This window comes from Sturnira hondurensis, unplaced genomic scaffold, assembly GCF_014824575.4.
Source record: "Sturnira hondurensis isolate 20B ecotype Veracruz unplaced genomic scaffold, ASM1482457v3 Scaffold0003090, whole genome shotgun sequence".
Classification (NCBI taxonomy): Eukaryota; Metazoa; Chordata; class Mammalia; order Chiroptera; family Phyllostomidae; genus Sturnira; species Sturnira hondurensis.
Window position 1 is genome coordinate 1,772,244 of NW_028075721.1, and position 13,876 is coordinate 1,786,119.

Consider the following 13,876-nt stretch of genomic DNA (forward strand, 5'->3'; position numbering starts at 1 on the left):
AATCTCTCTCTTGCATCCACATTGCCTGTACCCTCCTTTGGTTTGTATGCGACTATGGTCTCAGGCAAGGCTGCTATTCCCAGAAGGAGGTGAGCCAAAGGTGGGAGGTCCATGTGTTTGCTCAGTTGTTGTCTAATTATTCCTTAGACTATGTAAGGGCTTCCTCTGGCCATGGAGTGGTGAAGTTGCCATGGAGCAGAGAAGAATGAGGTCCTCATTTGCATTTCCTTGTGCTGAAATTTATTCCTTGCCCTCTCCAATTAGGTCATGGCAAAAATCACAAAGATGCGGCCTCAGTGCGTGCCACCCACCCCATACCTGCTGCTTGTGGCATTTATTACTTTGAGGTGAAGATTGTCAGCAAAGGAAGAGATGGGTAAGCCCCTTCTTGCCACCTTCTTTCCCCCAACACCAAGCTATTTCCCGTGGTCAGGATTCGAGGTCTCCTGGCTGATACTTGGGTGTATTGTGAGCTGCTGAGCCACACGGGCCTGGGCTGCAGAGGGTTGAATAGTGGGCTACCTCTGTCACCTGACTGTGGGCATGGCCTGGTCTAAGTAAGGATCAGCCCTTGATGGCAAGTAGGTGCATTGCGGGGGCAGAGGAGGGGACTTCTCTTTAGTGATATTGTAATGAGATGCCTTACAGGTCAGGGAGACAAGTAACAAGTTTACATTAACAATTCAGTGTTCAGCATGGGGTTCCCCCCACTGAAGTGTGGTGTTAGTGACTTCCCTCCTTTCGCACCCTTGCTGTTTTTAAGGTTCTCTTTTTATGGCATGTGATCACAAAGAGGCCCCAGTAACCTTCAAAGGGATAGTAGAGTGTCCACAGCATTCATCACGGCTGTGGCAGCTACTGGCCTGTCATTTCCAGGTAAACAGCAGGCACAGGGTCAGAGTCAGGTGACTTTACACTGCATATAAACTTGTTTTTCTAGGGACTCGAACACCAGTTGGACCAGCTTTAGGAAGGCCCTCACTGAAGTCAGCATTAGGGAGGCTCCCTATTTTAGGGTGATCTAAGAAGACAGGAAATCAGAGGGAAGATTTTTCATTCTTCTTCCTTCTCCCAGTCTCCCTTTTTTCCAGTGATTGTGACAAAGCAGGTGCTGAAGTTATGAAACAGCATGATTGCAACTGCCTTGTAAAGGCTTTCCTCTTAGGTCTGATGTAGGAAGTTTGCCAACTGTCCCCCGCCCCCCACCATGACCTTCGTGCCAGCCCTGATTGTGTGTTCTTAAACATTCATAGTACTTTCTCCCAGGAACTGTTCCCTTGTGGTGCCAGGGAGCTATCGTGGGGGCAGGACTACCGGAGTCGGGGCTTTGCCTGCTTTCTCAGTGACGCTGTAACATCCTTGCCTGAGAGGGTAGTGGGATTAAGGGTGGACTGTGGGGCTTTCCTCTTCTGTGCTGTGGGGAGCTAGGCCTGCATGTATGCTGCTTTTAATCCCAAAATTCTGTGATTCTGAATTCTGAACATGGCAGACTACTGTGTTTTTTACTTTTATCTCCATCTAGTGTGTTTACAGATAGGAAACATACTGTACTATTAGAGAGCTTTAAAACTTGTATTTTCCCTTTCTACCCTCTGATAAAAGCGTGGATTATTAATGTGTTTGAACTGTTGTGAATGAGAATGGCTTCTTCAAGGAAACACTACAAAAGTAGTTGCAATATAGACTGAAATGTTGGCACTGAAGTCTCTTGTGGCCAGAGAAACCAAGGGGCATTTCTTAAACTTGGAGGAAGGAAAATGGATTGTTTTCTCTGTAATCCTTATCATAGAAAACAGTGGAGTTAGTGAGAGAAGAGAACTGTTTTTCGGAAGGGGAATGTTTAAAATTAGAGACCTAGGTTCCTTCAACTGACTCTTAATGTGTCAGTTGTAAGTGGACCTTGCTGGAAAGGTCCCGAGTCTTTGTTAGATTGCCTCACTGTAGATGTTGCATGTAAAATTAAACAAAGTTGGACATCTTCTCCCAGATTCTGTTCTCGGCATTTTTACATGCGGTAATTGTAGCCAATGAGCTGACCTGGAAACCTCAGTTTTAAAAAGGTCCCCGGTCACGTATGCCTTGGTAGCCTGCTTCAGTTGACCAGTGTCAAATAGCGAGTATGTGACCATCCCATCATGGCCTTCTTGTGGCCAGGGTGTAGCCAGATGTTGGTATGGGCCAGTCATGGTTTCAAGGAGGCCAAGGGCAGTGTCAGGACAGACCATTAATCAGCCTGTTTCCTGTTACCTGTCAGAGTTGGAGGTGTGTTTCTGACCCAGGTTTGGTGCATGACTCAGGTGTTGGCCGGTTGAGCAGCTTTTCAGTATCATCTAGTTGATACACACAGCGTCTCTGGAAAGTGTCTGGGGAAGATTATGTTGGACCTATTTTGTGGGTGAGCCCTGGAGCCCCTGAGATGTTTGGTGACCTGCCCTGGCTGCAGGGCTGAGGGTGTGCAGTAGAGTGGCCTCACTTGTCAGATGTCCTTGCCTGATCCCAGACATGTGTCTCCATGCTGCTACTGCCTTTCTTTATTGCATTCCTTCCTGGGTAGAGTGATGGAATGTTCAGTTGGATTCTTAGGGGATCATGGTGTTCTTAGGGGACAAGAGTGAAAGGTGCTTAGTGCTGAGGGAAGCCAGACAAGTGTGGTGTGCTCTGGACTGGGTTTGATTGACTTACCATTTCGTTGAATCTATAAATGTGTGGGGTTTTTTCTTTTTTCTTTTTTAAATGTTTTATTTATTCATTTCTTGAAAGAGGAAGAGAAAGAGAGGGAGAGAAACATCAGTGTGTGGTTGCCTCTTGCATGCCCCCTACTGGGGAACAGGCCCACAACCCAGGCATGTGCCCTGACTGGGAATCGAACTGGTGACCCTTCAGCTCTCAGGCCGGCACTCAATCCACTGAGTCACACCAGCCGGGTCTGTAAATGTGTTTTTCTGTAAATTTGAGTATGGGCCTCTTTTGTAAAAGGTGTTTATAAACCCTGTTGTCAGCATCATTGTTTTCCAGAAAGGTCTTTGTTCTATGATACCTTTATAGAAAAACATGCTAAGTACACTGAGCTCATCTAATTAGAAAGGTTTCATTTTAAGTGTTCATAGAGTATTTATTCATACCTACTAGGTGCCAGGCCCTGCTAGGTGCAGGGCGAACAAAGGCACAGCCAGCACAGGCCAGTCTTATCCTCAGGAGCCTGTGGCTGACTCAGCAGAGAACAGACTGAGAAGCTCTCTGTAGGAGGGGGCAGAACCTGGGCATGGTTTTGAGGGATGGGTACGAGTTTCCCAGCAGGCGAGAACTCTTGGACCCGAAATGAGAGTCAGGTCGGTAACTAGCTTGATGTCAGGTTGCTGGGTGCTCCCCAAAATAAGAGACAGTGGAAAAGAAGGGACTTACATTTGAGCTAAGAGTGTGGCATGGGCCGATGGGATTCAGCTGCTTTTTGCCGAGTCACCAGAGCTGGGAACCCCAGGAGCAGGTCTGCTGGGGCGAGGAGACATCGGAGCCCTGCCAGTGGGGCCAGGAGATAAGGGCATCTGGGTTGGTCTTGTTAGGAAGCCAAGGAGGCCCTGAAGCAGAGGGTCACTGGGGGATGACTTGCTCAGAGTTCGTGGACCTGTGGGTGTCCCTGGCAGTTTGTGATGACACATGGAGGGTGTGGCTGGCCAGGCTGACAGATGCTCCAGGGTGACCCTCAAAATAGACTGTAACATCATCCCAGCGGTGGTGGCCTTTTGACATGTGATGGGCGGCTCTACCCAAGAACAGCAAGCCTGGGCTGGAGCACGGGATGGAGTTGTGGGGGTTCTCCGCAGTTGGCGCGCAGGCCCTGAGCAGGGCCTCTGGCCTCAGCTGCCACCTTTGCTTGCACTTGCAGGCTGACTTCCTTTGGCCAGGCAGCAGTGCGTACAACCATGAATTCTATACACCACAACGAGGCATCCATTGTTTTATCCAGTTCTAGGCCTGGGCCCCAGGAGCACAGGCATGAGGCCTGTCCAGAGAGGAGGCAGATGTGCCTGTACTCAAACTCACAGAGTGGTGTAGAAAAGGCCAGTCATGGTGTGCACTACACCCAAGGGGAACCCAGAAGTTGGACTTCCTCCTGTACCTGAGAGTTTGGGGAAAGCATCACAGAAGAGATGATGATGCTAAATCTGAAAGGATGAGTTGGTTCTAGTGGACAAAATGAAAAGCAGATGCTCCAGGCAGAAGGAACAGTGCATAAACGATATGGAACACAGAGCATGAGTAGGCAGGGGCCAGATCAGAAATACCCTGTGTGCTGTGGGCAAGGAGCATGCATGGGCTTTATCCTGAGGGCAGTAGCAGTGTGTGAGGACTTTGGATCTGTTTATGCTTCTGAGAGTGGGTGGGGGAAAGAGATTTCACCGGTCTAGGTAAGCCAGGCCCCTCTGGCTGAGAGCCCTGTCCAGTGTGGGCCAGTGGCTTTAGGTCCTCACCTCTGTGCCTGGTTTTCCAACAGCAGTTGTCTTTTTTCTTTGTTGGGTGGCCTTTGTTTTGCGTGGTGAGATGCAGAGGTGGGATGTTGAAAACTGACAGCTGGAAAGGCTTCTCAGAGGTGAAAGGACTCTGCATGTGCCGGTGTTTCTGGTATTTTGGTTTTGCCAAGACAACAGTTAAAGACAACACTATGATTTTCTGTGGAATCCTAGAGCGCCACTCGTTCAGTTAAGATCTCACCCGCCACAGTTCTGGTGTAAAGAGCCACTGGAGCTCAGGTCCTCCTGTGGGTGTCGGGACCGTCCCCTGGGTTCCCCCCTTTAATCTCAGTGCATTGTGTCATGCTGTTGAGAAGTGTGGCTCTCCTCTGTGGCCCGGGGAAGGCCTTGTCCTGACTGCCCTGGAAAGTAGGTGTTGCCCTTGCCCAAGGCAGGTACAGGTGGCAGTTGTGCCCTGTTCTCGTTGACTGCCCCCAACACTGATGGTGTCACGGGGAGATCTGAGCTTTGGGTGGCATCTCTCCCTAGTAACTCAGTGTGCTGTTATGGAGACGTGGAGTATTCGGGCTCCGGAGCATCTCGGGGTGTCAAGTTGCTGCTTTGTGTTGGGGGTTAATGCCCAGGTCTATTTGGCCTTAGGGTGAGAGGCCTGGAGTCCACATGGTGTCCATTTCTCTGGTAGGACCCAACCCTGCATTGAACACATCTGGGCCTCCTTGGGACGCCCCCTGTTCAGTGTATGTCACCATCTGGTTTCAACTGCAGGCTGAGAGTGGAGTGTGTGTGGCTTTTTTGTTTATAACTGGGGACTTCTTTGGTCAAGGATTAGCCTCCAGAGAACTTTCTAAAATTCACTTCATACAACCTTCCCTACTTCCTGCCCCCATTTCTTTTTTTGTTTTCTGGAATGTTTGGTCTTTTTTTGAGATGGGTCACCATGTAAGGGAGAGTCCCCTGTTGGAGGGGAAATGGGAGCTCCTTGGGCTGGGACATAGGAGGGTGGACGCAGCTCCTTATGGCAGGCACAGCCTGCGTCCTGTTCTGGGCTCATTGGGAAGAAGTGTGGCCCCCACCTGCTTCTCTGCTGTCCGCAGTCAGGTTGGAAAGAAGGGAGTGATCACTGGGAAGGGACAGGTAACACGATGTCTAAATGCAGGGCTGTCACTCTGCCCCTTTTAGAAATTCTGTGCAAAATTCACAGGAAATGTTATTGTAGCTCCAGGATCCTCAGTGTTTTGTTGTAATTGAAAGGCAAGGTCGTGGCTCCACTGCTAGAAATGGGGCTAGAGGGCCTGATGAGGGCACATAGCCCAGCCCGTTTGTCATGAAGGGCCCAGGAAAAGATGATGCGTACTGTGGAGGGGAAGAGGGGGGCGGGCTGGGTAAGTCTCTTGCACACCTCTAGGGCTCTCTTCCTCTCCTACCTCTTGGACCTGAGAGGTGGCCTGGGATGCCAGGGAAGTTTGCTTTAGGTTCTGGATGGCAAGTGAGGCAGATACACCCACTGGCCCCTCAGCTTCCATGGAAAACATTACTGATAATAGCATTCCTTCTTTTTAAATTTTTTAAAATTTATTTTTAGAGAGAGGGGAAGGGAGGGAGAGAAACATTGACATGAAAGAGAAACATCTATTGGTTGTCTCTCATATACACCCTGATCAGGGACTGAATCTGCGACCCAGGCATGTGCCCCGACTGGGAACTGAACCGATGACTTTTAGCCTTGCAGGACGATGCCCAGCCAACTGAGCCACATGGGTGAGGGGAAACAGCCTCATTCTTGTCCAGACAGAGCCCCAGAAGATTTTTCACTGCACAATGCACCAGGCAGCTGGGGTTTTTTGGTGAGAGTTTCATCATGAGACAAAACAGACTGGCCTTCGGGGCAGGGGCAGTTGGAAGGTGAGAAGAGGTGGAGAGAGGAAAAGGGCAGTTGTGCCCATATGGTCTGAGGAGCCCAGCTCAAGGACATTATTGAGGAGGAGCTGAACTAGAAACAAAGAAGCAGAGGGATGGTTCGTTGAATAGAGCTGGTTATAATTGAGTTTACAAAACCATGGGTCTGAACTTGGCATGTGACTTTTATTTTTTATTTTGTTTTTGTAAAGATTTTATTCATTTACTTTTAGAGAGAGGGGAAGGGAGGGAGAAGGAGAGAGAAACATTAGTGTGTGAGAGATACATCGATCAGTTGCCTCTCGCACACCCCCATCCGGGGACCTGGCCTACAACCCAGGTATGTGCCCTGATCAGGAATCTAACTGGCAACTCTTTGGTTCACAGGCTGGCACTCAATCCACTGAGCCACACCAGCCAGAGCAGCATAGGTCTTTTCTAGAATGTTCTCTTAACATCTATTATGGCAGAAGTTTATCAGTAGTTATAGCTGCTGGTGGGGGTTGTTGTTGTTTTTAATCCTTACCAGAGGAGGTTTTCATTGATTTTTTTTAAAAGAGAGAGGAAGGGATGGGGAGAGAGACAGGGAGAAACATCAATGTAAAGGAGAAACATTGATGGTTTGCCTCCTGGGATGTGCCCTGACCAAGTGTGGAACCTGCAACCTATGTATGTGCCCTGAGTGGGAATTGAACCCACAACCTTTTTGGTATATGGAATGATGCTCCAACCACCTGAGCCACCCAGCCAGTGCTCTGTGGATGTTTTGATGGTGCTGGTGGCAGTGGATGCACCTTCTGAAGGACCTACCTTCCTTGTAAGCACATCCTGTCTTAAGGCCCCTTTGTCTTCAGGCCTCGTCTTCCTTGGATGGTGTTCATACTTGGTTCATTAATCTCTGAAATACCTCTCTTCTCACTGGGGGCCTGCACAGAGTTGGGCTCAGTCGTGGTTGGGTGGCTTCTTGGCAGAGGGGTAGGGTGGAGTATGGCTGCTGGAGGAGCAGCTTGCGCACAGTAGCCAGTGTCATGGACTGTAGCAGCCCCATCAGACTGTGAAATAAAACCCTCAGCACCAAATACTAGTCCTCATTTCAGGCCTAAATGTCAGTTGGTGTTTTACCTGAAACATCTCCCAGGGAGCATTTTGTAACCACGGTCCTTGAGATCTCTGTTTCGGAGGCTGTTGATTTCTTTATCTGGGGCAGGTTCTGATAGGAACAAGATTGCCAGCTTGCTGAGCTGTGGCTGAGGTGTTAGATGTCAAGATGAAACTGTCAGGTGCAATTCCAGTAGCTCCTTGGGGGTCTGGGGCAGGGGATAGGGACTTTGGTGACTGGCTCTTTCACCAGACAATGGCAGCAGAACTGGGACCTTTCTACAGCACCCCCCCCCCCAACCAAAGCCACCCGCCCTGAGGCTGGAGAGCTGTCTCTTATCTCTTCGTCACTCCCTACCAGAGCTCTGTAGGCCTGGAGACATGCAGTTGATAGAGCTTAAATTAACAGTGATTAAGTTCCATAGTCATTAGTTCATATACCTTATGCAACATTTGTTAAAAGTGCCTATAGGCATGCCAGCCCCTGAAATCCACCTTCCAACTGAGACACTGATAGAGAGTGAAAAGAGCTAGGTCTTTGTTTTTCACGTTTGTCAGCTGCCGTGTACTTGCAGTGAGGAACTTCTTTTTTCTGGCCTTGACGTGAGGACAGAATATTCTGATGGTTTCCACTGTGCCATGTGCCAAGGCCTACTCATCCCCCCCAAAAAGCCAGATGGGGTTCATGCTGGCATGCGGAGCCAAAGGGGTGTCCTTGGTCACTCTGTGTGTGTGGGGGGGTAAAATGTGTGTGACATAAAATATGACGTTTTAACCATTTTCAAGTAGTTCTTTCAGTGGTATTAATTACATTCATAGTGTTGTGCAACCATCCCCACTATCTATTTCCAAAATTTCCATCACTCCAAACAGAAACTCTGTACCCATTAAGCAATAACCCCCCACACCTCCCTCCTCTCAACCCCTCGTAACCTTTTATCTACTTTCTGCCCCTGTGAATTTGCCTGGCTATAATTCATGTAAGTGCAGTCAAACAGTATTTGTCCTTTTATGTCTGGCTTTTTATTTCACTTAGTGTAAGGTTTGCAACGTTTATTGATATTGTGGCTTGTAATAGGATTTCAGTCCTTTTTAGGCAGTTTGTATATACCACGTTTTGTTCGCCCATTCATCTGTTGATGGACCCTTGGGGTTTTGCCATCTCTGGCTCTTGAGAATAATGATGTGATGAGCATTGCCATACCAATACCTGTTTGAGTCCTTATTTTCTGTTTTTGAAAATATTTATTTATTTATTTAGAAATGGGGAGGGGAGGAGAAAGACGGAGAGAAACACCCATGTGTAAGAGAAACATTGATCAGGTTGCCTCTCACACACCCCAAACCAAGGACCTGGCCTGCAAACCAGGCATGTCCCCTAATTGGGAATCGAACTGGCGACCTTTTGGTCCCACTCCACTGAGCCACACCGGTCAGGGCCCTAAAGAGTGGAATTGCTGGGTGGTTCTGTGTTTAACTTTTTGAGAAACCACCTGTTTTCCGTAGCGGCTGCACCATTGTACACCTCCACCAGCAAGGCCCCAAGGTTCCAGTGTCCCCACACACTCACTGGGACTTTTCTTTTTTTTATCGTGGCCATCCTAGATGTGAAGTAGTGGTCTCGTTGTGGTTTTGGTTTACAATTTCTAATGACTAGTGATCCTGAGCCTCTTTTCATGTGCTTATTGGCTATTTATTTATCTTCTTTGAACAGTCCTTTGCCTATTTTATAATTGGGTTGCCTGTCTTTTCATTGTTGATTTGCAGGAATTAAAAAAAATATTTTATTTATTTATTTTTAGAGAGGGGGTGAGAGGGAGAAAGAGAGGGAGAGAAGCAGTGATGTGTGGGAGAAACGTCTGGTTGCCTTTCGCACGCCCCAGCTGGGGACCCGGCCTGCAACCCAGGTATGGGCCCAGGAATTGAACCAGTGACCGTTCTGTTCATAGGCCTTCACTCAGTCCACTGAGCCACACCAGCCAGGGCAGGAATTTTTTTATATATTCTTGATCTTAAACCCTTATCAGATATATGAATAGCACATATTTTCCCCCATTCTGTAGGTTATCTTTTCACTTTCTTGATAATGTCCTTTGATGCATAAAAGTTCTAATTTTGATAAAGTTCAATTTATCTATTTTTTCTTTTGTTACTTATGCTTTTGGTGTTATACCTAAAAATACATTGCCAAATCCAAGGTCGTGAAGCTTTTCCCCTGTTTTTCTAAGTTTAGCTCTTACATTTTCGATCATTGATTCCTTTTAAGTTAATAATTTTTATGTGTGGTAGTAAATATGGGGTCCAACTTTATTTTTTAGCATGTGGACATGCAGTTGTTCAAGCACCAGTTAAAGAAGAGACTGTTCTTTCCTCATTGAATGGATTTGGCATCTTTGTCAAAAGTAGTTTGGCCATGGTTTTATGGGTTTATTTATGGATTTTTAATTGTAATTTATTGGTCTATATGTCTACCTTATGCCAGTAATGTTTGATTACTGTAATTTCTAGTAGGCTCTGAAATCAAGACATACGAACCCTTCAATTTTGTTCTTTTTTTGGCTACTTAGGGTCCCTTGCAAGTTCATGTGATTTTGAGGATCTGCTTTTTCATTTTTGCAAAAAAACTGTTGGAATTTGATAGAGATTGTGTTCAACCTGTGGGTCAAAAGTATTAACAATATTTTCTATATTAATAATATTAATTTTTTAAAAGGTTTTATTTATTTATTGTTATAGAGAGGAAGAGAAACATCAGTGTGTGGTTGCCTCTCACATGGCCCCCACTGGGGATCTGGCCTGCAACCCAGGCATGTGCCCCTACTGGGAATCGAACTGGCAATGTTTTGGTTCTCAGCCTGTGCTCAATCCACTGAGCCACACCAGCCAGGGCTAATAATAATAATTTTTTTCATCCATGAACATGGGATAGTATTTCATTTATTTGTGTCTTCTTTAATTTCTTTTAACAGTGTTTTATACTTTTTCATGTACAAGTCTTTTGCTTCCTTGGTTAAATTTATTTCTAAGTATTTTTTTAATGCTATTGTAAGTGGAATTATTTTTTTAATTTCCTTTTTAGATTGTTCAGTGTTAGTGTATGAAAGAAACACAGCCCTGGCTGATGTGGCTCAATGGATTGACCACTGGACTGCGAACCAGAGGGTCACCAGTTCAATTCCCAGTCAGGGCACATGCCTAGGTTGCAGGCCAGGTCCCCAGTGCAGGGCGCACGAGAGGCAACCACACATTGCTGTTTCTCTCCCTCTTTCTCCCTCCCTTCCCCTCTCTAAAAATAAATAAATAGCCCTGGCTGGTGGTAGTTCAGTGGATTGAGCACGGGCCTGCAAACCAGACGATTGTGGTTCAATTCCCAGTCAGGGCACATGTCTGGGTCGTAGGCCACTTCCCAGCAGGGGATGCATGAGAGGCAACCATACATTGATGTTTCTCTTGCCTGTCTCCTTCCCTTTCCCTCTAAAGATAAATAAGTAAAATCTTTAAGCAAACAAACAAACAAATAAAATTTTTTAAAAAAGAAACACAACTGCTTTTTATATGTTAATCTTATATCCTGCAATTTTGCTGATTTGTATATTAGCTCTTGTAAGCGCACTCTGTATTTTTTGGAATTTTCTATATATAGGATCGTGTCATCTGCAGTTAGAGGTGGTTTTACTTATTCCTTTCAATTGCGATGCCTCTTTGTTTCTTGTCTTGTCTGATCACGCAGGCTAGAACCTCCATGCGGTGCTGAGTGTCAGTGGTGAAAGGTGGTCATCCTTGTCTTGTTTCTGATCACAGGGGGAAACCCAGTCCTTGGCCATGGAGAGTGGAAGCTGTGGCTTCTTCATAAACGCCCTTTATCAGGTTGAGGGAGTTCCCTTTCATTTCTAGTCTTTCGAGTATTTTTGTCATGAAGGCAGGTGGGATTTTGTCCAGTGCTTTTTCTATTTCCATTGAGATGATCATGTGGATTTCTTTCACTTGTTCTATTAATGTGGTTTCTTCTGTTGATTGATCTTCTTATGTTGAACCACTCTTACTTTCCTGGGATAAATTCCCCTTTTAATCCTTTTTAAATGTTTTTGTATTTTGTTTGCTGCTGTTTTATTGAGGGTGTTTGCATCTGTATTTGTAAGGCATATGAGTATTGCTCTGTATTTTCCTTTTAATGTCTTTGTGGAGACTTTTACTGCTGTTGTAGCGTCTGCCCCACCTTTGGCTTGCACCTGGGTATAGTGTATTTGCAACAGTACACAGATGTTGTTCTGCCAAGAACCGAAGCCTCTAGGTCAGAGATGAGAAGGGACTCAGGAGCCTGTTAGTCCAATCTTTCCTCTTCTGATAGGAAACCCGAGCTGTGGGGTGAAATCCAAGACCCACAGTGTTGAATTAGGCTGGAGTGTCTGATACCAGACATCAGGCCTGGGGTCCTGCCTCTGGACCCCTGTTGTAAAATACTGCTGTCACTTTAAAACTCTTCAGGTGCTTCTCTTCAGGAGGCAGAAGGGCAATGCCAGACTGCTGCCACAGACGTTCCTTTTGTGGAACGCTCCAAGCTGTCTCTCAGGACTGGATGGGAGATTATAGCGAAGGGTTGGTTTTCCCCTCGGCCTGTTGTACGTCTCTGGAAGGGGTGAGAGTCCAGAGGTCCAATTTCTAAGGTCCTCTCCTTTGTCTACTTTGTCTACCACCAGGCCTACCTAGACTGTGGAAGAAACCTAGTCAGCTGGAGATGTGCTGATCCTGTGTCATGGCAACAGGTCTTCTGAGTGGGTGCTCAGGGTTGTGCCTGTGATGCTCAGGGTGCCATGCGGACTGGAGCCCCAGTGCTGCTGCTGAGCAAGGATTTATTTTATTTTATTTTTAAAAATATTTTTAAATTTTATTTTTAGAGAGAGGGGAAAGGAAGGAAAGAAAGTGAGGAACATCAATGTGTGGTTGCCTCTTGGACGTCCTCTACTGGGGACCTGGCCCGCAACCCAGGCATGTGCCCTGGTTGGGAATTGAACCTGTGACCCTTTGCTTCACAGGCCCATGCTCAATCCACTGAGCCATACCAGCTGGGTGGATTTATTTTATTTTTATTGCTTCTTGGCCTTTTGACTAAGATCAAGTGTAGTAAAAATGTATTTTATTTCTTTTTTAAAGATTTTATTTATTTATTGTTAGAAAGAGGGGAGGGAGAGAAACATCGATGTGTCATTTGCCTCTTGCACACATACAGTTGGGGACTTGGTGCGCAATCCAGGCAGGTGCCCTGGCCAGGTATTGAACCAGTGACCTTTTGGTTCGCAGCCAGCATTCAATCTACTGAGCCAGGGCAGGACTTTTTAAAAAATGTTTTATTTATTTATTTTTAGAGAGAGAGGAAGGGAGGGAGAAAGACAGGGAGAGAGAAACATCAATTGCTTACCTGTTCCACACGCCCCAATGGGGGCCAGGCCCACAACCCAGGCATGTGCCCTGACCAGGACTCGAACTGGCCACCTTTTACTTTGCGGGACTAGGATCAACAAACTGAACCACACCTGTCAGGGCTGAGCAGGGATTTTTTTTTTTTTTAAGATTTTATTTATTTATCTTTAGAGGGGAAGGGAAGGAGAGAGGGAGAGAAACAACAATGTATGGTTGCCTTTCGTGCGTCCCTGCTGGGAGTTGGCCTGCAGGGAACTGGCCTGCAACCCAGGCATGTGCCCTGACTGAGAATCGAACCTCGATCGTCTGAGTCGCAGGCCCGTGCTCAATCCACTGAGCTACACCAGCCAGGGCTTGAGCAGGGATTTTGGCCATTTCTTGCTGCTTCTGAAGCTGTGCTCCTCTGCCTTCCTGCCAAGACTCAGGGGACTGGATGTACCGAGAAACTGACCAGGAAGGCCAGGTACCCCAGTGTGTGCTCTTGGCTCTGAAATGCATGAGAGCCAACAACCTCAGTATGTGGCCATCAACAGGCTGTTGAAATTACTTTTTTTTATGACTATCAAAGTAATTTCTATTAATTGTAGAAAATCTGGAAAAACGGAGAAAAAAAGAATCCAAGCTGATGAGTGTGCTCACATCTCTCCGTGTGACTGCAGCAGTTTCAGCAGTTGGTTTTGTGAGAGCCAGCAGAGGAGGGTGGAGGGTAGCATAGAAGCTACCAGTTCATTCTCCAGGGGCCCAGTTCAGCCCCACTGCCTGCAGTGGGTGGGGAGAGCCTCCGGGTGGACCTGGCTCTTGAGCCAGCCTAGGGCACAGGTGGTAAGCACAAGGCCAGAGGGTCAAATCCAGCCCCCCATCTTGTTGTATTTGGCCCGGCACCTTTTTTCTACTCTGCAGCAGTGCTGAGCTCTCACTTAACTGTTAAGGAGCAGTTACATTTACACAGCCCTAACATTACATTCGGCCCTTTGAAGGCAACCGCAAGGCTGATG

The 13,876-nt window shown here is 46.9% G+C and overlaps 1 protein-coding gene across 1 annotated transcript in view; it reads left to right on the forward strand.

Moving 5' to 3' along the window:
• The window catches only part of RANBP10 (RAN binding protein 10), a 61,092-nt gene that overhangs the window by 797 nt on the left and 46,419 nt on the right, over positions 1-13,876 (forward strand). The window contains exon 2 of the mRNA XM_037041482.1: positions 265-376. Coding sequence (XP_036897377.1) covers positions 265-376 — 112 coding nt within the window. The remainder of the gene's footprint in view (positions 1-264; positions 377-13,876) is intronic.